Raw genomic sequence first — 25,903 nt, forward strand, 5'->3', positions numbered from 1 at the left:
TTGGGGTTGGATTTATGTATCTGCAATACTAAGACTGCTTTCAGAGTGAACTAATGACATTTCCCGAGCAAAGCTCGGTCCCCAGGAGTAAAATTTTAATTGAGCAATTTCTAGTTTTATTTAATGAACAGCATTATTTTTTCTATTAATAAACTTTTGTTATATTATTTCATTATCAGTAAGTTTGGTTATGATAGTAATTTTATAATTTAAAAAATTATAAAATTGAATTTGAGACATTTATAATTTTATTTTATGAACAGAACTATTTTTGCGATTAGTAAACCTTCATTGCCAAAATGCTCTTGCGCTGTTCTCGGAGGAATTTTGAACTAATGCCTCAATCGTACCTCCCCTAAGTCAGACCCGTGGACGGACGAAGACGAAAGGAAATAGCACTTTTTTTTATTTGAGTTGAGGTTATATGTAAATAAAACTAAAAGGTTAATGAAATAAAATTGTCAATGCTGTAAGCTCGCTGTTAATCCTAGTAGCTTAGCTTAGCTAGCATAGTTTCATTCGAACCTTTCACTATGCATGCATTGCAATTTGCTTTGCTTAGTCATTCATCCGACCTACGTGAAAGGGAAGGTTCCAGAACATAATTACCGAGAATTTAATTTGTTGACTCATTCTAGGGCTATAAAGTACAAAGAGAATTTTATCTCTCGCGAGTCGTCGTCTGTGCGTTGTGGCTGTCGTTTCATTAGGCTCTAAATATTGGTGTTAAGGTTAAGTTGGGTTGGCTTGCTATTGAAGGAGGAAGTTAGAACTGGAAGTTTTCCGTCTTCCAGCCTTCAATTTTGTTGTTTGAGCCTACCCCTCAGAGTCGGTGATGGAGTTCCCACATTTAGGAAAACAATGTTCTGAGCCATCCTGTAAGAAATTAGGTATGTACGAATAGCATTTAAAGGCAATACTGGGGTACAGTTTCTTAACTGGGCTAGGCCTATGCTAATATTGATTGAAACTATCGAATTGAAAATTTTGAATAATAATCGATATTTTTAAATATAGGCTATCTATTATGAAATAAAACTATCATAACGTAACCAAACCAACCAAACTTGCTGATGGTGAAAAACTCGCATGAAGGTTTACTAATCGAATCGATAAGTTTCAATCGATATTAGCATAGGCCTAGCCCATTCAAGAAACTGTACCCCGATACTGAACTTGAACTTAACTTATACTAACTTTATGTTATAACTTACCCATTGCATTGGGTACACTTCCATATCCGTTGGCACAAACAACCGAATAAGTAATATTGACTGGGAGCATTTGTTGAGAAACGTTCAGCTTTTATAAAATGACGAAGGTCTGGTAGTCTGGATATCGAATAATCGATATATTGATCGATATTACTCGCTCGGCTCTTTGTGCCAACAGATATGGAAGTGTAGCCTTTAATTTTGTAATAGGCCTAGATAACTTAACTTATATTTGAAAATACATTATGGATTATTAACCGATATTTTCAATTCGATAGTTTCAATCAATATTAGCGTAGCCCAGTAGCAGACTTGCAGAGCAGCACAGTATTGGTTTGTATCTAACATTAGGTACTTGGGAATCACTTTTATTCCTAGATTGTATTTGGGTACAGTTTCTTAACTGGGCTACCTATGCTAGTATCGATTGAAACTATAGAATTGAAAACATTGATTAATAGGCCTAATCGATATTATATTTTTAAATATATCTATTATATAAAATTAAACTAACTTATCATAACCTAAACCTAGGCTAACTTACTAAACTTGCTGATGGTGAAAAAATGGCATGAAGGTTTACTAATCGAATCGATAGTTTCAATCAATATTAGCATAGCCCAAAGCCCAGTTAAGAAACTGTACCCGTCCTATCTAACTTAGAGAAACTTTACCGTAGCACCTAACATAGAGATGATGATAAGATGTAAAGTTCATTATAGGCCTAGGCTAGAATAACTTAGAATGAAATTTTGGAGTGTCTTATTTTTCAGTTGGCGTACAAACTATTTCATTTTAGATTACCTTATTACCTTATTACCTTATTACCTCCTCCTTGGCTTGATACCAGCATAAGCTGGTTAGGCTGCGTCAACTATTTACAATTTTAAAAATGAAAACTAATATTTACAATATTTACAAACTTCCATTAAGTCGGATTAATAAACTTAATGGCGGTGGATTTAAAGTCCCGTGAGGTCGTCCTCAAAGAACTCCTTAAGCGAGTAATATGGCCTAGCTTTTAGCCAACACTTTAACCTGGCTTGAAACTGGTTTTTGTTTAAGTCCCTAACTGCAACCGGCAACTTATTGGTCAGTCTGAGGGCCATGACCGGGAAAGCATCCTTTGTCCTACTGAGCCTGCAATAGGGCACATCAATGTGGTCTTTGCGCCTGGTGTTGTGCGCATGCACCTGCTGCCTGGTGGTGAAGGTATGCACATTGGAGTGTACGTAGCTGACACATTGAAGGATGTAGTTGCTGTGTATGGTAAGTATGCCCAAGTCAACAAAAATAGGCTTGCAATGCTCCTGTCGCCCACTGCCAGTCATGATTCTCAGAGCTTTCTTCTGCAGTTTAAGGATTCTGGAGACATTGGATGCATGACCCCATAGCTGAAGACCGTAAGTGACGTGACTATGAAATAATGCGTGGTAAACCACAACTAGATAAGCCCTATCAACTAGTCTTGTTAGTTTCCTGAGAAGATGTGTAACCCTTGATAATTTCTTTGCCACGTTATCCACATGATCTTTCCAACTCAGCTTTGGGTCGATCGTAAAGCCCAGTAGATTTACCGTATCAACGTCCTGAGCCAAGTTTGACTGAAGTGAACACAAAATTTTTTGTGTCTTGTCTTGGTTGAGTTTTAGTTTGTTTGTCTCAAACCAATCTTTTGCTGCCCTAAACATCACTTCAGCTCTTTCTGAAGCCGTTCCTGGATTGTCACCAACAGAAATTAGGGTAGTGTCATCAGCAAACCTGAGTGCATTGCCACCTAGTTCAAGGTCATTTATGGCTATCAGAAAGAGGACAGGTCCCACAACTGACCCCTGAGGCACCCCGTGAGGAACATTGAGAGCTCGGGACTTAGCTCCGGCTATTGAGACGATCTGCTGTCGGTTCCCCAAATATGTGACAAAGGTGTCGTAAACTGCACCGCACAGCCCATATTTATTTAATTTAGCTAGGAGAATGTCATGTGAGACGCAATCGAATGCCTTGCTCAAGTCACATAATGTCAAGGCAACAGTGTTGGTATCCTCAAAGGCTTGTTGAACGCGATGTATGAGCTCAGAGACGGCAGTGACAGTTGATCTGTCTTTACGGAAGCCGTGTTGCAGATTAGACAGCAGGTTATTGCGTTCAAGATAGGAGACTAGCTGGAATTTAATGGCGGTTTCAAAGACCTTAGCGAAAGTTGGTATAATAGATATAGGTCTATAGCTCTGTACACTTGCTGGATCACCTTTTTTGAAAATGGGGACAGTTCTAGACACCCTTAGGATTCTAGGAAATATTCCGGCACTTAGGCAGGAGTTCAGGACCTGGCAAAGAGGTATGGCAACAATGTTTATAGTGTGCTTTAGGATGACAGTAGTCATTCCATATATGTCGGGGCTGTGAGAGGTCTTAAAATGGCCTACCATGGTGACAAGGCTCTCTGGTGTAAGAGGTTGCCAGGTTGAAAGGTTGATATCGGGAGACTGTATGTCTTTGACTATTTCGTTGCTATCAACAGGAGCGAGGCCTACTATGCCCGCTACAGTACCGATGAGATGGGTGTTGAAGTCATCGGGACTAGCAGTACATTTAGAGGCAGGTGACAGCACTTGACCAGTATCACGGTTGTTGTTGACCAAATTCCATACCGCCTTGCAAGGATTAAGCGAGCTTTCAATTAGCCTCACATTTGAAGCTTTCTTTGCCTGATCTATTTTAATCCTATACAACCTTTTAGCTCTGGTGTAAAGAGTATAGAAATGGTCCCTATTGGCGAGAGTCTCCGCCGCCATGTATCTATCCCTGAATGCTAGCACAAACATTTGAATCTGCTTCAACTCGGCAGTAAACCAAGTTTTGTCCTTAGGCCTGAGCGGTTTTTTTTTGGTTTGAGGGTTCACCTTTTTGCTGACTTTTACGGGGAAAAAAGTATTAAAAACTGAAATGTATGCCTCAAAAAATGCCTCAAAAGCCGATTCGGCTTGCTTATGGTATAGCACATCATCCCAGGGAACCTGTGAAAGAGCATGTTTAAAGCTAGGAATAAGATCGTCATCTAATAGCCTATAATATCTAGTATAAAGATTTAACCATGCAGGAACTGTTAAAGAAGGACTCACCATACTGGAGTTGGCTTTCATGAGAACCGCTTGATGGTCCGCCACATATGGTTCAGTTGTCCAAACCTGGTAATCCCATGTGTTAAGATCTGTGGCCACTGTATCAAGGCAGCGAGGTCCACGCGTAGGCAGAAGACTCGTGATGAACAGTCCATGAGAGCGTAGTAGATCTGCGAAGTCACTGGCCACTACATCATTGGCGTTGAGGGTTATGTTAAAGTCTCCGCCCAAGATAATGTTTTTCTTGAAACCAGCAAGGTAGTCTAGACACTGGTCGAGCAGATCGAAGAACTGTTGAACCTGTCCATCGGGCGAGCGATATATGCTGAGGACGATGAGGGAGAAGTCGATCAGCTCAATACCAACTATCTCAATATCGAGCTCACTGCAGTACTGCACAAGATTAATAGGCCTAGACCTAGTGCTTAAGTCCTGTTTCACATATATAGAGACACCGCCATTTTTGTGCAGGTCACGACAATAACTTGCTACAAGTTGCAATGAGTTCAGTTTGCTGAAAGCTCCTATCTCACTGTTTCCTAGCCAATGTTCACAGCCACAGAATACGTCTAATTGATTTTCTTCACAAAAAAGTGAGGTGACATTAAATTTAGTACGTAAGCACTGAATGTTAAGATAGCCAAATACCAGATGATCACTAGGTTTTGCTACAGGAGCCCTATCCCTGACCAGATCGTACTTCCTAGGCCTAGGCACATTTGAGGTTAGAGGATTTTGTATATTGTCTGTAAAAGCTATATAGTCCGAGATGAGCACTGGGATAGAGACAGGTCCTACGTCACAGCACTTTTCCTTGGTTCCCGGAATAAAAAACGTTTTAAAGTGATGTTCTTGGGCCACAATTTACCATCCAAGACTTTGTCCTTATGGATAAAATCACACCCTATCTTGAAACTATCGTTCGAACCTTTTGTTTCTAGCTTCTCAATCTGGAACTCCACTCCCGGGAAGACTTTAGCCACGTAGCCTTGAACATCGGCCACCTCGGTACCTTTTCTGACTTTCCCCAGGTGTAACCAGGCTTTCTTAGCCCCTTTTAGGGTTTCATCTTCAGAAGTCCCTACAAGTACTTGTTTTGCGGTTGTAGATCTAGGCCTAGTCGCGATTCTTCTCGTCACCGACCTTGTCTGCTGTCTGTCTTGATTCGCAGCAATAGCCTTGTCACCAATGTTTGAGTTAGCTACTGTCGCATAACTCAGCTTGTGGTCCACATGAGATGCGTTAACACTGTTGTTAGTTATTGTATCATCACTCGTTAAGTTGGTCTTGTTCTTCTTATGTTTGTTAGCAACAACAGTAGTCCAAACATCATCAGATCCACCGCCATCTTGATTTACCGTCCGTTGTTGTTTCGACAACTTTCCACTCCTTTTGGTTACCAGCGTAGGCAGGCTATCGAGACTTTTAACATGAGTTTTGGTTGGGTGAGCTAAAACAGACTCTGTACTCGGTCTTTTTTCTGAGTTTCCTTCTTCTTCCTCATTTACTACTGAAGTCAAAAGCCCAGCTTCAGGAGATTTGTGACATACGTCATTTCCTCTGATTACGTCACAATTTGTTATAATGGTATCACGTGGGAACTGGCTAATTGCTCCATGCAAATTAATTACAGAATCCATTTTATTTCTCAAAACAGCGTTTTCTGCTTGCAGCTTAATGATCGAGGACATTATATCACTTACATTAATAGCCAGATCCACTATGTCGTCAAAGGCGAGTTTGCGGTCCCGGAGCTTAACGAGCTTAACCTCACATGAGTCACAAAACCACTTCACGTCGTTCCCTAGGGCCTGGATTTTCTTATATCTTTCAGATGAGAGATTGATACATCTAGCGTGGTACCACTTATCACAAAAGGCGTCACACAACACCGCTTGATCGTCAGATTTCACTAATTTATCGCAGACACGGCACGGAGAGTCGTCGTCCACCGCCATTACGAACCGACTTAGATTAGGTTTTTACCGCTTATTTGGAGTTAAAGAACCCTTAAAAAAACTACTACTTAGGTACTGTATCATAGGATCTAACTTAACTGCCACTTGAAGGGTTAGTAAGCCTGATCTAAGTTAGGGTAATGTTCATAGAATTTAGTTTTTTAATGTTTTAATAGGCCTAGGCCTTCAACAGGTAAATCTTGCTCTCAATAAAAACTGTTCTGCGTTTTCTAACCTAAGACGCATGTTGAAAGTAGGCAAAGTCTAGGTCCCACCCACAAATAATAACTTAATAACAGTGGGCGCGTTCTGGGAACATGTACCGGTGCACCGGTGCAGATTAATCGGTGACTTAGTCACCAGTACTGCCCCCGGGCAAGAGTCTTGGTATCCCAGAACAGTTAGTGGCCGGTTTACGGTACACATCGGATCATAATTTACACATCCACCTATTATTTACTTTATAATATTTAAATCAAACAAACTTACGCTCACAGAATAAATTATTTTAAAATTATTCACTTATTACGTAATACAGGGTGCGGCAAAACAAATTCCGCAGTTTCAATCTCCCGCCGCTCGGGCAGTGGTGGGGGTAGGCAGGTGCAGGTGGTCTCCCTTTGTTCTGTCGCTGACCCCATTTCAGTAGCTAACATGGTTTGGACTGGTGCGCATCGCGGTTTTGCTGTGCAAGCGTTTTACGAAAACAGTCGTTCTGTGGTTGCTACACAACGGGCCTTCAGACGACAATTCAATGTTCCACCGAATAAAAATGTTCCGGACGCAAAAACGATTCGTTCTTGGGTTCAGCAGTTAGAAGAAACTGGAAGCACATTAAGAACACGCCATCATGGTCGACGTAGGTCCGTTAGGACACCGGAAAATGTCCAACGAGTGAGAGCAGCAGTAGAGGATTCGCCGACACGTTCTGCTCGAAGGCATGAAGTTGCCCTTGGGATTTCAGACCGTAGCTTAAGAAGAATGCTTCGATACGATTTAAAGTTTCATCCTTTTAAAATTGTGTGCGTCCAGGAACTACGCCCTGTAGACCATGTGAACCGAAAAAAATCTTTGTGAGCAAATGCTTCAACAGATCCCCGAAGATGCAGTTTTTTTCAGCAGTGACGAGGCACATTTTCACCTCAGTGGTCATGTCAATAAGCAGAATTTTCGCTACTGGGCTGAAAACAACCCTCACATTTTGCACGAGAAACCGCAACATTCTCCCAAGGTCACAGTGTGGTGTGCAGTGTCTCAGTTTGGTGTTATAGGCCCTTACTTTTTTGAGGAAGAAGGTGTGTCAGTGACCGTTAATTCTGAACGTTACGTGTCAATGCTGCCAAACTTCTTGGAACCAAGAATCAATGACATTGTTGAACAACATGGATTAGGGGACTTGTGGTTCCAAAAGGATGGAGCTACAGCTCACACATCTCGATTTTCCATGGATGTGTTGAGGGAAATGTTTCCTGAACGTCTGGTCTCTTTGAGGGGTGATGTTGGCTGGCGCGGTCACCTGATTTGAGTATATGTGACTATTTTCTTTGGGGCTACTTAAAGGAAAAGGTGTTTAAAAAGTCGGCCTCATACACTGCAGGAGCCGAAACAGCGGATCATCGAAGAAGTGAATGCCGTACCTCGTGAAATGTGCTCAAGAGCTGCACGGAACTTCAGAGAACGACTACAAATGTGTATTGAAGCCAATGGCCGCCATCTTAACGACATCATCTTCAAAACTAAGTAAATTCAAAATGGTATGTTCTATGTATTTATAAGATTAAAATATTATGTTTCTAAGTATCCACGTTTTTTATTTATTAATCCTCAAAACTGCGGAATTTGTTTTGCCGCACCCTGTATAACCCCCTCATAGAATAAATTATTCACTCTACTTAATATATAACCAATAAAACTGATGAACATCATGAACATTATTCAGTGGCGTACCGACACAATTGGGGGCCTATTCATGAGGGGGCCTATATATATATATATATATATATATATATATACATATATATATACATATACATATATATATACATATATATATATATATATATGTGTGTTTGTGTACGATTATTAAATTTAGATAGTTATACATTTTTTACTACTGCTACTGTAATAAAAAATTATATTACTAGTTATAGTTACTAAAGTTTCTATTCTGTATCAAATAAATTAGTATCAAGAGCAATATAAATAAACAATATAAATTTAGTAGCAAGTAAGATGAAGGTAACAGATACAGAACACAGACAACATAAATTGGTATGTTCAAATTTTATTCTAAAATTACAAGAAAGTGTGTATATACAAAACTGGAGAAAAACGACATTCCAGTATTTCAGTGAAATGAAAATACGAGGAGAAACACATTAAAATGTTTTTTTTCGAGCCTTAACTTCAGAAAACTGCTTTATTACTTCATCAAAATTCACACGTTTTGCAGTCTCATTTTCAATAGATAGCAAAGCCAAGCTTGTCAAACGAGATTGGCTCATTGTAGAGCGTAGGTAAGTTTTTATCAATTTGAGTTTGGAAAAACTCCTCTCACAAGAAGCCACAGATACACAAATGGTTAGAAACAGTTTAAGTGCCTCTGTTATGTTTGGCAACGATTCACGAAAGTCCATTTCAATAATAAATTGTAGCATTTTCAGTGATGTCCACGAGGCTGCAACATCAGTTCCTATGCTGGAAGCCTTCAGATGCCGTCTCAGTCTTTTTACTTCTGGTAACATCTCTTGTTCCTCTACATCGTCGAAAGCAGTGGTGAATCGGTTTATATAAGTCATCATAGTTTGGTCGTCTTCTAGTTTTGCAAGATTTTCTGAGTGCACAACAGCAAATTGTTCATAAACATTTTCCATTGATGTTAGTCGTTTTTCTAGTTCCTCATGAAATCTGTCGATGCACTCTAACATAGAGCGTTTCAACTCTTGTTGTGGGGTCAAACCTGCATCTTGAGCAGTTTCTCCTGGCATCATTTTTTTTACTCGTTTGCGTTGTCTCCGTTCCAAGTCGATGTCCATTTCCGCACAAGTTTTTGTTCCATATTCTAAAGCTTTATCTGTCAGCTCTTCCCTACTCTCTTCTAAAAATGTTTTCAACGTTTTAAGCTTCAGCAAACACTTTTCCAAGCTAATACCTTTGATTTGAAGGTACTTTTGTGCATGGTTTACCTCTACCAAAATGTGGTACCATAAGTGCAAAAAAGAAAGAAAATTAAAATTACAAATGTTGGTCATCAGCAATTCCTCTGCTCCCCTTGTATCTAAATTTTCTGAAGGATCGCGTAGTTTCTCCACAGCATCAACCAGCTTTTTAAAGTTTTGGAGGATTGGTTTTACCGCATCGTGATGCGCACTCCATCTAGTCTCACAAAGTCTCTTCACTGTCACGCCTACGGTTTCTTTAAGTATCTCCCATCGATGTGTAGAACATGAAAACGTGTTGTAAACACTTTCTAAGGTTCCAAAAAATGTGACACAAACTGAAACACTTCCAAAAGCATGAACGCCACATAGATTGAGGGAATGGTTTGCACAAGGTACGAAAATCGCTTTTGGATTTTGATCTTTAATTCTTGTTTGTACTCCTGTGTGGATACCTGACATCGTTGTAGCATTGTCATAACCTTGGCTCCTACAAAGTTGTAGATCCAAACCGTCCTTTTCAAGTGATTGGATTATGGCTTCAGTAATATCATGTGCCTTTTTTCCACCAAGCTGAATAAAACCTAGAAATGACTCTTTCACCTCTACTTCCCGGTTGTCAATTTTCACATATCTTATAACTTCACTCATCTGTTCCATGTGAGCTATGTCAGGCGTGCTATCAAACAGTATTCCATAATACTTAGCTTTTTTGATTTCGGAGATAATTTCTTTTTTGACGGCGTTTCCCATGAGAGAAATAAACTCATTTTGTACAGCAGGCGATAGGTAAGAAACTGGAATTTTTCCTGCTTGCAACGATTGCTGAAGTCGTATGTTGTGCTCCTTTAAAACAGGGTCGTAATGTGAAAGAAGTTCAACCAGTTCTAAGAAATTGCCACGGTTTTCAGAGTCAACGCCTTCTCTGTGACCTCTAAAAGGCAAATTCTGTGTAGCCAAAAAAAGTGTGATGTCTAAGAGCCTATGCAAAATGTCCCTCCATTTCTTCCTCTCTGTTTCCATGACTTCCTGGTGAGCAGCATCGATCGTTTTGTTAAGGAAAAGGCTTGCTTGAAGAGTTTTCCATTTTTCAAAGTTGTTAACATGTAATTCAGAGCTTTCGTGATCAGACACTTTAGGATTTAATTTCCACCAACTGTTGAATCCTGTGATGAAACTGGATGCCAAGGGTTTCTTTGGATTGTTATCAAAGAGCTTGCAACAGAAACAAAACAAGCATTTCTTTTCAGGAGAATAAACCATCCATTTTCTTAAAATCTTTTCTCCACTGGGAAGCCGTATGTAGAACCAATTACTGCTTAACTGTCGTGTGTGACCTTTGGAACTTTCCCCAGGCTTCTCTACAGCTGCGAACGGCCCTTCTATGTGTTGATACATTTCACTCCCCCGCCTTATTATATCTGTCCTAATGCTATCTGGCACAGGAGTAGGCCAATTTCCAACATCAAAATCTAGTGATAACTCCTCTGGTTCTTCTGGTGGATGCAACTCTGGGTCATAACTTTGCAAAGTAGATGTGTCTTCTTCATATTCCTCGTCTTCCACATTCTCTAATTCTTTATCGTCCTTGTCTTCCCCATTCCCTCCTTCATCTTCCATGAATTCCTCATTCCCTCGTTTTTCATATTCCTTGTCGTCTTCAATCCCCTGAACTCCTTTTACTTCTTCTTCATATCCTGGTCGTTGGTCATAGCTTGTACTTGTACTTTCTAAAGATTTGGGCACATCAAGCTCCGCTTCATTGTTTGCTGGAAGTGATACCCTTTGAGTAAATTTCAAAATTGAGCCTGACAGACGTTGAATTTCTTGTTCTTTAGCTTTTTGTTTTTTCTTCTTATCCCATCCACTTTGATAGTTTCGTTTCATTTTATCATGAGTCTAAAAAAAAATAATAGTTTTACCTCCGCTCCATCTTTAAAATCAAAAGGCAAACTCAAACTTAACACTTTAAGCTTTTACCTCTAAGCCTTTTTTATATATTTCTCTGTTACTGCTATTTATTTATTTAGGTTACTGTTATGTACTACTGTATTATGTATGTTATCAATATCATACATTAATTTCAACACATGTTTTTATTTAACCAAAATAAAAATAAATAATATGTGTCTTCCTCTACCTCACCTCTACAATAATAATGAAAAAAGAAGAAAAACAAAACATTGTGCAATCCCTATCAAACTGAAAAGTGCCGTCTAGTGTCTACTTCCACCCAATTTGGACACTGTTCATTTAAGATGGTCCCTCAATACCAGCTTAGCCACACATTCACATTACAAAGCTAAAAGAGAAAGGGAAACTAATTAGGCCTACAACCTTACAACTCAAATTATATCAATAAAACTTAAAACAACCCTACCAATTAAATAGGCCTAATTTGTTATCAGATAAAATACTGTTCCATATATTTTTAAGATAGGCCTACTAATAGCTAAAACAACCTATACTGTATACCAATACTTGCATCAAAACCAAATAATTTGAAATAATCTAAATAATCCAACTTCATACGATTAAGTTTGATATAAACTAAATAACTTACCAAAAACGTAATTTGATGACAAAGAGAAGTCGTAACATACAAGGAGCTTGTAGGCCTATGCCTATTCTAAATGCTTCAATGCTAATGCTTGATGACGAAATAGCACTATCACAGAATCGTAAATACAAATATCAACATGTCATTAAAGTATACGTTAAAAATAAACCACATTAAACGCTTAACTAGTAACTGACCACTACTTTAACACCAACACACTACACAGTGACTTACAACCTTTAAATTCTAAGCTCGTCGGGCAATTCAAATTCGCCAAACGGACAAAGCGGGCGAGTCTATGTTTCTAACAGCGTTGGCCGCAGGGGTGGAAGCATTGTCCAAGGCCACACAGCCCCACGACAACAGACTACAGAGTAACAGAGTTATGGTGGTGGACGGCGGACACTGTCGTACATTGCTTATAACGGCGTGTATCGTGCACACTGCACACACAATGGCATTTCTGTTTGTTTTAGCTCAGTTTTAAATAACTATGTAAAATAAATATAAATCATGATTGAAAATAGTATTTTAAAAATAATTTAATTTAGAGATTTTCTCTGATTTTTAAATTTTTTTTTATTATTTTTGTATCTAAAAAAAAATAAGGTCTACCATTTGGGGGCCTATGCTAGTGTGAGGCCTGGGGCGGGCCGCCCCCCCCGCCCCCCCACGGTACGCCACTGACATTATTCAATGGACCCGCCATCTTGCCGTAGCTGCATGTCCATTGACTATAATGAGTAATCATTTACATGGAAAACATCAAAATAATCAGTCTTATAGCTGTTATAATATTCAATATTTTATGTGTATATTTTTCTGTGTCATTGGCAATTTTATTTATTAAGGCAGACATGTTTATTTTTATTAATAAATTAATTTATCCCTTACTAACATATAATGACAAACTTGCCGCAAACAGTTCGGCTATGCTCGGTAAGATTTGGAAGCATTCGGCACGGCACGGTCGTGGGAGCGTTCCTGTAGAGAAGGTCCTTGTGTGTCAACATTTGAAAAAAAGCGGGCTAACTTATCTCATACCCAGGCAGATAAACAATGTTCCAAGACCAACTCTCGTTAGCAAACTAATGTAGGCCTAAATCATATTTGAAAAAATGAATTGGCATAAAACTATCTTAATTACGGATAAAGAAAATGTTAAAGTAACCTGGGGTTTTACATCAACAAAAACTGGCTTCCCAATAACCAAAGAGCAGCTGCTAGACAGTGTCCAACATCTTGTTGTTGAACCGAAACGACTAGACAAAACGTCTGTAAGTATTTTTCGTAAACTTAGTTGATCTAGTAAAATGCCCTTTTTCCCATAAAACCAATCTGACTTCACCTTTTGCCCCATAATGTACAAGTTTCTTAGCTTAAAACACCAATTTAAGTCTGTCAGGTTTTGGCACATTCAACTGTCAGCATTAGGATAGAAGGGAGAATTTCACTGTAGCTTTTTGGTACATTGACACAATGTCATTTTTAAAATCATTAATGAATCTAAAATATGAAATAATAAGTATTTAACAATAGGGTTCGGTTTTAATCTTTGATATTAACCATATGATTCCAACCAAAACCAAAATCAAGAAGATAATTTAATAAGAAGATTTAGACTAGATAATATAAATTATTACGGTATATGACAAGAGAAACTTATGATGGTGGCTTTTGGTACATTTTATTGTAACACAGTAAACCTACGTCCATATTTAACTAAAATAAAAGCATAACAAATCTGTGCTCTCCTCTATAACTTACTAATGTTACAAGTGTTTTGTGTAATATCTAGATATTAATTTAATAATGCCGTCAACTTCCACCCAGACACCGTTTATTGAAGGTGGGCCTATCCCGCCAACTAAGCCACAACAATAGGTACGGTATTGAGCTTCGTATGGATTGCACATGTACGGGATTTGAACCCGTGCATGTAGAAAGACTTCAACGATGCAGTATCATGCAACCGTCAGCCAAACGTGACAAGTGCCTCTATAAGCAATAGTACTCGCAAGTAATATTAAACAAATTGACGCCCCAAGCTATACTCTTGGCTTTTGTTTTCAAGTCTTAAAAAAGGAGGGATTTTTTTTAAGTTACCGGTAGTAAGTTAGGCCTAGGCTTATTTAACTTTAAATAAAAAAATCCTACGTTACATGTTTACAACAACTTATCATTTAAACACTGATGTTTCAGACTTTCTCCCAGTTAAGTGTGATGCTTGTGAAGAAATATTCTGGTAAGTCTGCAAAATACAATATCAGGGGATAGTTTGAGGGACACCTATGACTCTGCAAATTTTTTAATAGCCTATGTTATTTTTTTTTTCGAGGATGTTTTTGTCATTCATGGGAATGAAATGTTAAGGTTAGACCTATATTTGAAAAACAGATTTTAACATTTGTGCAAATTATTAACAAAAATGCCTGGAACATGTTTGGATTAAGTGGACGTTCGGATTAGGCCTACCTGTGTTTGGACTAGTGGGACTCAAGTGTAGGCTACATAGTTTTACAGGCAAAGAATTTGAAAAAAAAGCTACATTTCACTTTTATGTTCTAACAAGCTTAATTTAGTGACATTGTTGATAGGCTTTGCTTGGCTCATGTTTAATTAGAGGGATTATTAAATCAATTACATATACAATACATTTTTAATTTACTGTCGTCCTCTTAACTTTGCAGTTTCTTGTCCACATGGGCCTCAAAAGCCTGTGCATGGAGCATATCAAGAAAAGCAAGTAATGAGTCAGTACAGTAAAAAGAATTTACCTTAGTACGCAAAGCCTATCAACAATGTCACTAACTTGATTGAATAATTTTAAGTGACACCACTTAAACTCGACCCCATGATATTACTGCCTTAGTTTTATCACTGCCTTAGTTTCACAAACCGTCTTAGCGACTCACTTTAATGAAAGGTACTTGGTTTTCGGGGGAATTTTCCAGACTTAAATTACAGTTGGACCATTAGTCTGTGCGCGTAGCTCAGACCCCCTACCAACTGGATATAACCAGTAATATCAACCCCCCTCTCCTCCCACGCCATAACACAGTCCAATGGTCCCAACAGTAGAGGAATGGAAAGTATTTAAATTTCAGTCTAGAATGGTGTTGATGTTTTAAGTCTATTATGAACACAGGACGGTCTTTAATTTGTTCCGGTTTACTATATACACCACAAGATCTCATCTAAAGTTAGTTTGTTGCTAACTTAATTTGTTTTCACAGCCACGAGCACATGCGTTATGCTGCTCACAGTTGCAGTTCAGCGTACAAAAAGGATGTACAAGTACCCGTGTGTCCATTGTGCAACACTCCCATACCTGTGCGTAGGGGAGAGCCTCCAGACATAGCAGTGGGCGCTCACATTGACACTGACTGTCAGTCCGATCCAGCCAAGAATAAACGCAAGGTGAATACAATATTGTATCTAAATTATGGTGTTGCTGTTAAATTATGGTCCATAGATACAGTATGTTTTTAATAGGCCCTACTTATTTGTTGGCTAGATGCGTGATAGGGTAAACCCGGAATGCGCCAGTTATGTGTGTTAAAAAGGGTCAGCGTGGCACGCACCGGGATTGTGCCAACGCGGAGGATAATCAGACGGAGGATGGAATGTAACCTAACCTAACCTGTCCTAACCTAACCTATCTTAACCAATCTTTAATACTTTTCAATGAAATGGTGACCATACAAAGTAGATATTTTAAGCCAAGTATCTCCATTCATACTTGGCTTAAAATATCTACTTTGTATGGTCGCCATTTCATTGAAAAGTATTAAAGGAGGAGTGTAGGATGAGTGGCGCGATCTTGTAGTCTTGTTAGTGACTAAGGCTGACATATTCCTTAGACAATGCTGTTAATTAATAGCCCATACAGCTAATGGAAGCCATTAGTCGCCATTATAGCTGTATGGGCATTAATTAACAGCTGTGTCTAAGGAATATGTCGGCCTTAGTCCCTAACAAGACTACAAGATCGTGCCACTCATCATACACTCATCTCCATTCATACTTGGCTTAAAATACCTACTTTGTATGGTCGCCGTTTCAAAGAAAAGTATTAAAGTATTAATCAAATAACCAAGTATATTAACATTTGGTTATTTGATTTATGATAATGACAAACGTTCAATAAAGAGGATGGAAGATTTGGTGTTGAGACAAAAGCCTGAAAACTATAAGAATTTATGAGATAAAATGTAACATAATCCTCACTGTTTTAAAATGCAGAAGGTAATTCATATGAATAAATTATTAAAACTTATGATTTGGAAGGTCTTCACCAACAAATGCTCGAAGAAGGGATGCAAAGGCAAGGAGGTTGTCAGAGTTGTATGTAACGAGTGCAGTCTCAACTTCTGCTTGCGACATCGCCATACGGCTGACCACAACTGTCAGGGACGTCAAGCGGCCGCTCGCAACAAAGCAGCGTGAGTAGGATATGTGCAAGCATACTAGTCTATCAACTTGTTCAGAGATAAGAGCAGTTGTGCTAAATTATACTTGTGAGAAGAGAATAGTGTTAGTGTCTTTTTATTTTATGTCTTAAAATACTTATTTGTTTTAACAAAGATGAGAAAAATAAATAGCCTATGTATTATTTCCAAATATGAACTCAAATTAGTGGAGAAAAAGAAATACTGGTGCTTAAAAAAAATCTATAGTGTCAAAAACAAAAACCTATATTCTCTCCCTCGTAATTTGTTTTGCCAAAACTGATGAGGAGGATGATTTATAACATTCTTTTAGTTTCTTAGCAATCTGAAATTGATAACTTCAGTATAATGAATTTCTTGGTCATCGTTCACTTTATCATGTAGTACAGAAACACTAAAAACAACATTTTCTCTCCAGGACCGTGATTTGTCTTGACATCATATACAATACAAAATATTGTTTCGATTACAATACAAAATAAATAAATAAATACTGGTGCTGGTACTGACAGAGAAACCATGCCTCTCATTCTTCTATTTGCCTAATCTATGGTCTTTACAACCTTACTTTTGATCAAAACTAACATTTCCACACATTGTATCTCCCTCTTACTCAAGCTAAGTTCAAGTCTCTTCGTTATACGTAGGACCAAGCAAGCTTGCAGCCCAGAAGTAGCCAAAGCTGCATATTTTGCTCTATTCGAGTCCCACCTCAGATATGGCATTGCGACTTGGGGTGGAACATCAAAAGGCAACCTGGAAAGAGTACAAAATACAAGAGTGTATTTCCTAAATCAAAAAAGAGCAATTAGATGCCTTGCCGACCTAAACTACAGAGACAGTTGCCGAGAAGCCTCCAAGAACCTTAAAATCCTCACATCAATTTCACTCTACATAAGAGAAGTCATTATCCACACCACTAAAACAGCCCATCCAAGACACAGAGACATACATCAGCATAACACACGACATGCCGCCAATTTTTCCCTCCCACAACACCATCTGAGTCTGTACACGAAAGTTCTTTCAGGACTTGTCTAAATTTGTCCTTCAGAGCAATGTCTTCCTAAAAATCTATTATTTCCATTTGCAGGGCTGCTTTATTACAATTCAAAACTACTGCTGCTTCATTGGTCCACTCTCCATTAGGCTTTAGAGAAAAACAGTTATTTAGGACTTGAACCACGTTCCCAATTTTGTCAAAGTCACTAAATCGAGCTTCGAACTCAGATTTGAGGTCGTTTAAAAAGTTTACAAACTGTTTCATGTCAATAACGTCGTTGGTTTCACACGTCGTTGGTTTTCGGTGGTGCACACGTTCGTTACTGATATCTTCACACCAAAGAACAACCTTTCTCGTAAAGCTTCTAATTTCTGAGAGAAGTTCACACACAAGAAGTCCTTTCCCTTGAATTTTTAAGTTTAAAGAATTGAAATGTCTGAAGACATCTGTCATGAAAGCTATTTTTGGAATAGTGTCTTCTGGATCAAGCAGAAAGCCCAAGTGTTAATTTTAGGGATGGACGGGATTGAATTTTTAGTTCGGGACGGGACGGGATTGAATTTTTAGTTCGGGACGGGACGGGACGGGATTTTTATTTCCTTCCCGATTTTCGGGACGGGACGGGACGGGATTTTTTTCTGTGCATAAAAAGAAAGTACTGTATTGCAGTTACCAAAAAAGACATACAAAATCAATTTTTACCATTTGTGGCACTGATCTATAAAAACCAAAAAATGGGTAACAATTTACAGGTACCTATAGAAACTTGTGACTCGCGGGTCACGGGGTGATCGTCTGTATGACTCACGGTCACGGCGCGATCGTCGTCATGACTCGTGGTCACGGCGCGATTGTCGTCATGACTAGCGGTCACGGCGCGATCGTCGGTATGACTCCGCGGTCACGGGGTTATCGTCGGTATGATTCCACGGTCACGGCGCGATCGTCGGTATGACTCCGCGGTCACGGGGTTATCGTCGGTATGACTCCACGGTCACGGTGCGATCGTCGTCATGACTCGCGGTCACGGGCGCGATTGTCGGTATGACTCGCGGTCACGGCGCGATCGTCAGCATGACTCGCGGTCACGGCTCGATCGTCAGCATGACTCCGCCATCACGGTATGATCGTCAGTATGACTCCGCGGTCACGGCGCGATCGTCGGTAGGACTCCGTGGTCACGGCGCGATCGTCGGTAGGACTCCGCGGTCACGGCGCGATCGTCGGTATGACTCGCGGTCACGGCGCGATCGTCGGTAGGACTCCGCGGTCACGGGGTTATCGTCGGTATGATTCCACGGTCACGGCGCGATCGTCGGTATGACTCCGCGGTCACGGGGTTATCGTCGGTATGACTCCACGGTCACGGCGCGATCGTCGGTATGACTCCGCGGTCACGGGGTTATCGTCGGTATGACTCCACGGTCACGGTGCGATCGTCGTCATGACTCGCGGTCACGGCGCGATCGTCGGTAGGACTCCGCGGTCACGTCGTGATCGTCGGTATGACTCGCCATTACGGCATGATCGTCAGTATGACTCCGCGGTAACGGCGCGATCGTCGGTAGGACTCCGCGGTCTCGGCGCGATCGTCGTTATGACTCCGCGGTCACGGCGTAACTGTCGGTATGACTCCGCGGTCACAGCCCGATCGTCGTTATGACTCTCGCGGTCACGGTGCGATCGTCGGTATGACTCCGCGGTCACGGGGTTATCGTCGGTATGATTCCACGGTCACGGCGCGATCGTCGGTATGACTCCGCGGTCACGGGGTTATCGTCGGTATGACTCCACGGTCACGGTGCGATCGTCGTCATGACTCGCGGTCACGGGCGCGATTGTCGGTATGACTCGCGGTCACGGCGCGATCGTCAGCATGACTCGCGGTCACGGCTCGATCGTCAGCATGACTCCGCCATCACGGTATGATCGTCAGTATGACTCCGCGGTCACGGCGCGATCGTCGGTAGGACTCCGTGGTCACGGCGCGATCGTCGGTAGGACTCCGCGGTCACGGCGCGATCGTCGGTATGACTCGCGGTCACGGCGCGGTCGTCGGTAGGACTCCGCGGTCACGTCGTGATCGTCGGTATGACTCGCCATTACGGCATGATCGTCAGTATGACTCCGCGGTAACGGCGCGATCGTCGGTAGGACTCCGCGGTCTCGGCGCGATCGTCGTTATGACTCCGCGGTCACGGCGTAACTGTCGGTATGACTCCGCGGTCACAGCCCGATCGTCGTTATGACTCTCGCGGTCACGGTGCGATCGTCGGTCCAATAATCGCGGCCATGGCGCGATCGTCGTTATGACTCCGCGGTCACGGCGTAATCGTCGAAATGACTTTGTCTCCTGCGTTCGCGGACCTATCGCTCGCAATAACGGCGTTATCGGCACTTGCGAAGCGGAAAAATCGCCGACGATCGGACCAAATCCCGTCCCGAAAAATTCCCGAGTCAAATGTAGTCCCGTCCCGATAATCGGGAATATTTTTTTCCCGAAAAATTCCCGAAATTTCGGGACCTGTCCATCCCTAGTTAATTTGTAACTTCTTCACTACACTCTGAAAGAAATACTTTTATGTCCTCCATAACAGCAAAAAACCGTTGAAGTACAAATCCTTTGCTCAGCCACCTTACGTTGTTGTGAAGTAATAAATCGTCAAACTGTGCTTCAGTTTCCTCAAGAAGTGATTTGAATTGACGGTGCCTAAGTGAAGACTTTGATCGTATGAAGTTAATGATCTTAACTACAGTTTGCATTGTACTTTCAAGAGCAGGATTCAGTTTGCAACACAACACACTTTGATGGATAATACAGTGGTAGGCTAGCAAACTTTCATTAAATTCAGGGTCTGTTTTCATTCGACTTACCAAGCCTTTGTTTTTTCCTGTCATCGCACGAGCACTATCTGTCGTTACTGATATAATTTTTATCAAATCCAAGTCAGCTTTCTCAAAATAGTCCATTAAAACGTTGTACAAGTCCTCTCCGCGTGTTTGCCCTGATATTGGCAATATAGTTAGCAATTCTTCCACAAACTGTTCTTTTTTACTGTCCAAACACCTCATAAAAACAATCAATTGAGCTGTATCGGTAATGTCACATGATTCGTTCCAAAATTCGATAAGAATCCAAAAACGAATCAAAGACGATTTTGCTAAATCAAATAAAAAATGAAATGAATGATTTTTTTTTCAAATTATTTAGTTATTAACACATTTAGAAGTAATGTGATGTTAATACAAATATTCATTTATTAATAAAACATTAAAATAACTTCTTTAATAAAAAGCAACGTAGTTAGGCAATTTTTAACAAAACGGTAACCTTTTACCTCTCCGGAATGTTCGTTACCGGATGCTGAATACCAGATTAAATACAATGTAGTAACAAAATGCGGCATTATGCGACCTTGGGAGATTTAGGTTAGGTTTATAACAGCAAACTTGTTGTAAACGTAGCTTTGAACAGTGAATTAGTTTTAAAAGTTTCAACAAAATTGCGTTACCGTATTGTTATTGAATTAAGGTACGTAATTTTTCTTACATGAAAATATTTATTTTGAGGTATTAATCAACGTTTAAAACAAAAGAAACAACATGACGTACCTTCACCTTAAGCACAAGGAACAGTGATCGTTTCGTTCCCGATCAAAGTCGCGTCGTAGATTTAGGCGGCACTTTCTCGTTGCCGTTTTTGGCGTGGAGCAGACCAAGGACCACGAAAGTTGAAAATATAACTTCCTTATCAATGGTATGTGGTGTTTTTAGCATTTGCTTTCCTCTTTTACTGTCTTCAGCTGTCATTTTGACAAATGTCATTGATATTTTCGTCACATATTGCGTGTTTTGTTTGCAAGTCAAGTAGCAGACGATAGTCGAGGACATGTTACCGAATTGTATTTTCGTGAAATAAACATTTTCAAGTAAATAAATTCAATATTGTTTATTCTTAAATAGTAATGCAATGGAAAATAGGGATTGAGGGAAGTAATTAAACACAGTTATATTGGCAATTATTTATTTGTTAGTACATAATATTGGCTGGGACTTAAATTAAACCATTTCGTGAGATTCACCCTTATGTCCCTGACGCATGAATTTTCTCTAGGAATATTTCAATAAAGATGTTGTCTATTGTCTATTACTTTGTTATCCAGTGTGAGCCACTCATCCTACACTCATCTCCATTCATACTGGGCTTAAAATACCTACATTGTATGGTCGCCATTTAATTGAAAAATATTTAAGTATTATAGACTTCAAATTAGAAAGGTGACAAACGAAAGAGAGAAAAAAACATATGTCAAGAAATTTGTTATGACGAGGCGTAAGGTGTTAGTTAAAAAGTCTCCATTCTGTTCCAGAGAGGCTGCTGCTGCCAGACTGACTGCTCGACCTTCGGCAGCTCCAGTCTCAAGAGTGTCTTCAGCCGTTCAGGGCAACTTGGTGGGTATATTATATCTTGTACTTTTTTAGGATTAAGCATTATGATTTTGATCCAATGTAATGACGCCATTCGTGCACATGTTTGCAAAGTATGAATAAAGTTGATTTCATTTCATATCTGAAAGAATCAATGTTAAAATAAATTTTTGTTATATTGTTCCATCATATTACCTATTGGTGTCTCCTACTTCATTGTGCCTTTTTATTATTAGACCTCCATTGCAGCATTTCAGAGCATGCTCCGTATTAAAATCATTTCCGCATCCTTCACATTTTATTGGGAGGTTTACTGGTCTTTCCCCATAACGTAGAGCAAGGGCACCCCAAAATTCTTGTAGAGACATGTCCAGATTAAGTGTCTTCAGAGGCACGCATGATTTATTTGTCAAGATTAATTATCACTTGTTTTTAATATTGTTAATGTGTCAAACAAATTGTAAATAATGTGGCTATTGAAATGTAACGAAAAACTGACTATTCTCATTTGACTAGAGTAATTGACAATATAATAAAGGGTAGTATAAAATCAAGGGCATTTTAAAACAATTACTACACTTATCAAGAGCCACTTGTTATTGAGGGTCTTCTTATCGGTTTTCCACTGTAGTTAATTTTTTCTAACATGAGACATAAGTAGCCTAAACACAATGCCAAAGAAACAAAGAAAGTTCATATTCATCAACGTGTTGCTAGGAGCTCAGTTCTTTTAGAGATATGGTTTCTAAATAGAAATAACTTGTGATATCCAAATTTGTTTGTTCCGCAATGTGGGAAACAAGGTATATGAGCTATCATCATGCCAAATTTCAGCCCAATCCGTCCAGTCGTTAATGCGTGATTGAACTTCAAACAAACAAACACACAAACTTTCACATTTATAATATTAGTATGATTAAAGTGTTGTATTTTATTGTAGAGTGAAGATGAAGCTTTAGCCAAAGCTCTTCAACTATCTATGATGGAGGGAGAGAAGAACAGGACCACAACTCCCGAGGAGCAACTTGCGGCTGACGCAGCGCTGGCTCGAGCATTGGCAGAGTCGGAGCGCAACACGAGGCACCCTATCACCTCTAATTCTCCAGCTGGCAACAAACAATGTACTGTTTCGTAACCGGCACTCTGCACTACTCCACTTGACTTGATGTGAATTTTCATGATGTATTTGCAACTATAGTATGCCACATCAATTTATCCAAACAGTTGTTTTCAAGAGATATATTTTCCTTTTTTGGGAATTATAAATTTTACTCTGACTCTTGAGTGCCTTTACGGTTTATTTAAATTCCAAGGTTAGGTTCAATGTTACCTACAATAAATTTCACCAGTACTGCAGTATGATTACTTTGAAATTTACAGAAAACTCCCTCTCGTTTGGGTCCATTTGGTTCAGACTTCAGATGGTTCAAAATGTGCATAAGTCACATTGTCTGTAGCCTTGTAAACAATCATTTCACACCCGTTCATCTAGCACTATTTGGTCTTTCAGATTTATTGCATACTTTCTTTGTTATTTAATTTATAAGCACCATACGACAATTCATCTCTCAACTTATTTATTTATTTTTGTTTTAACTGCTGGTGGTTCAGACGTTTTAGTTCGGCCATTAGTCCAGTCTGGCAGTGTCAAAATGAGAGGGAGTTATAGTTGCTATTGTTATAAAATTGAGATTTGTTTTTGGTTTTGATAGTGTCAAAAAAATGTAATTAGCATAATATTAATAATTAAGTTACAGGTTGTAAGTATTTAATACTAAGAAAGATCCAATGAAACTTTGAAAAGGCGTTCAGTTTTAAGATATAAGAGGAAACACAGATGTGAAATAGAGAGTAATTTGTATTTTCATCATACTGTCCGGAAAACAGCCATTGTTAGTTGTCTAAACCTTCTGCAAAATTATTGTTTTCTGATAACTTCAAAGGGAACAGAAAAAATATATATGGTAAATTTTTGGTTAGCTAACCTCAAAATTTGTCTATGGTACATTATAAAAATGCTGCTAGTCACAAATTTTTTAGTTAGGTCTGTAAACAACAGGAATGTAAACATTGATGACGACTTTGTATAATCTCAAATTATGAGGTATAATTTTGTAACAATTAGAAGGTCATTTCCACAATATGATGAAAATAGTTGTTTATCACACGAAAGTGTCTTTTTGGTACTTAATTGTATTTCCTAGTAAAACATGATTGCGTACCAAAAAGAGCCGCATTCGCTCCTTGTGACTACTATTGAAACTTCTAGGTACTATTGAACTTATATTGAATCTTACATTTTCATTTTATAAAGAGTCTGGGTATTTTTTTAAATCCCAAAAATAATCTAAATTATCTGTATTTGGTCACTTTTTTAAAAGTTTCTTCACACCATTGTTTACTGTGATATAATACTTAAACAGGTTTCACCAATTCTTAAATGTAATAATTATTTATTTTTTAAGCCAACGCAAGTCGTTTGTGTGATAATTTATTTTATCTTAAGGATGATTATCTAAGTTGTAAGGACTTAGATACAGTTGCTTCTAGAAAGTTACTTCTAAGGATTTGGGTTGTATGTTGTACTTTTTTGTTGTATGGTGTATTTTTTACAAGGTATTTTTTCTTGACTATTAATGAAAAATAAGAAACTCTTCCACAAAGAAGTGTTGTGTACAAGCCTAAAAGTTGCACTGTGTCATAATTTCATATGAGTGCTTACAAGAAAACCAGATATTCATTTTCATATCACCAATGATTATATAAAACAAAGAGATGATGGTTATTCTTTATTAAGACGTTTTTTGTTTTTTTTTTATTTGTATTACATGTAGTTTTCAACAGACCGGATTTGGAAATGAAAACCTAATAAAAATCTGAAAAATAAGGGTTTATAAATATTTTAATGATAATTAAATTTTATTTTCCAGAAACTTTTATTTCAATAATAAATTTAATTTGCCGGATAAATCTATAGACCATAAACAGTAGTTTACGATTGTTGTAAATATTATTGTAATTCAAGTTGGAAAAAATACTGTAATTAAGTATGAAAAGCTGTTAGGTAAATCTTTTAGAGCCGATCTAAAAAAATGAGTGTGGGTTGAAAAGACACTTTGTGCGTGTGATGAACTATATTTTTTGTCTTCGCCATTTTAGCAAACCAAGTTAAAAGGCAAAAATACTTTTTTGTGTTTTTAATCTTTCTAATGCAAACAAGCACCTGTTTAATTTTGTTTAAGGAAAGGCTCTAGGCCAGGATTTTAAATTGTAGAAAAGGAGGATAGCAGCTAGCTTACCTTGAAAGTGTGGGTAGGTCATAGAACAGGTAGACAAACATTTTGCACACAATATTTCGCCCCCTAAGGGACTTTGTCAAGTGTAGAGAGAGTTTATAAATTGAACTCCATTTATAAACTCTCTCTACACTTGACAAAGTCCCTTAGGGGACGAAATATTGTGTGCAAAATGTTTTTCTACCTGTTCTATGGCCTACCCAAACTTTCAAGGTAAGCTAGCTGCTATCCTCCTTTTTCTACAATTTAAGCACCTGTTTAAGTAAGTGATTCAATCATTTTGGCTATTATGATTGTGTTAGTGTACATTATATGTTGATGTGTTGAACCAATAAGCTACAACCCTTGAAAACAATACATACTTTCGATACTTTTGATTACAATAATACTGCTTACAATCAAAGCTTGTAATATGATTTTTACTCACTACATTGGAGCAGCTACACTTATTATTAAAAACAGTTTTTGCTGCAGTATGACAAAAAACTAAATCCAAACTCAACAACGTATAAATATGGGATGGAAATTATTTTTTATTCAAACCATTTAAACGCCATTTTCTGCATGGCGTGAAGGTGAACATCTGATAAGTAGTGTGTTACTCCTTGTTCAAGCTCAGAAAGTCATTATAAAATCAGAAGGTATAACCATTGACTATTGGATACTAAAGCCAGTCTTCATGTAACCAAGAAGTAGTCTACCTTTATTGTGTG

General features: G+C 38.9%; 1 protein-coding gene across 1 annotated transcript; it reads left to right on the plus strand.

Annotated features, from left to right (window-relative positions):
- Positions 1-433: 433 nt before the first annotated feature.
- LOC128986086 (AN1-type zinc finger protein 2A) lies at positions 434-25,220 on the plus strand. The gene is made up of 6 exons (XM_054406206.1): positions 434-890; positions 14,215-14,257; positions 15,249-15,432; positions 16,303-16,457; positions 21,837-21,918; positions 22,835-25,220. The coding sequence occupies exons 1-6, from the start codon at positions 836-838 to the stop codon at positions 23,027-23,029; spliced, it is 714 nt and encodes a 237-aa protein (XP_054262181.1). The 5' UTR covers positions 434-835; the 3' UTR covers positions 23,030-25,220.
- Positions 25,221-25,903: the final 683 nt, after the last annotated feature.

This window comes from Macrosteles quadrilineatus, unplaced genomic scaffold (assembly GCF_028750875.1).
Source record: "Macrosteles quadrilineatus isolate MER2022 unplaced genomic scaffold, UCM_ALF_1.0 Scaffold_2__2_contigs__length_208266976, whole genome shotgun sequence".
Classification (NCBI taxonomy): domain Eukaryota; kingdom Metazoa; phylum Arthropoda; class Insecta; order Hemiptera; family Cicadellidae; genus Macrosteles; species Macrosteles quadrilineatus.

Excerpts from the sequence above, each read along its gene's own strand:
- LOC128986086 (XM_054406206.1), top strand. The coding sequence starts at position 836 with ATGGAGTTCCCACATTTAGGAAAACAATGTTCTGAGCCATCCTGTAAG. Across the intron at positions 15,433-16,302 it reads CAGCCAAGAATAAACGCAAG|GTCTTCACCAACAAATGCTC; the intron begins GTGAATACAATA and ends ATGATTTGGAAG. Across the intron at positions 16,458-21,836 it reads GCCGCTCGCAACAAAGCAGC|AGAGGCTGCTGCTGCCAGAC; the intron begins GTGAGTAGGATA and ends ATTCTGTTCCAG.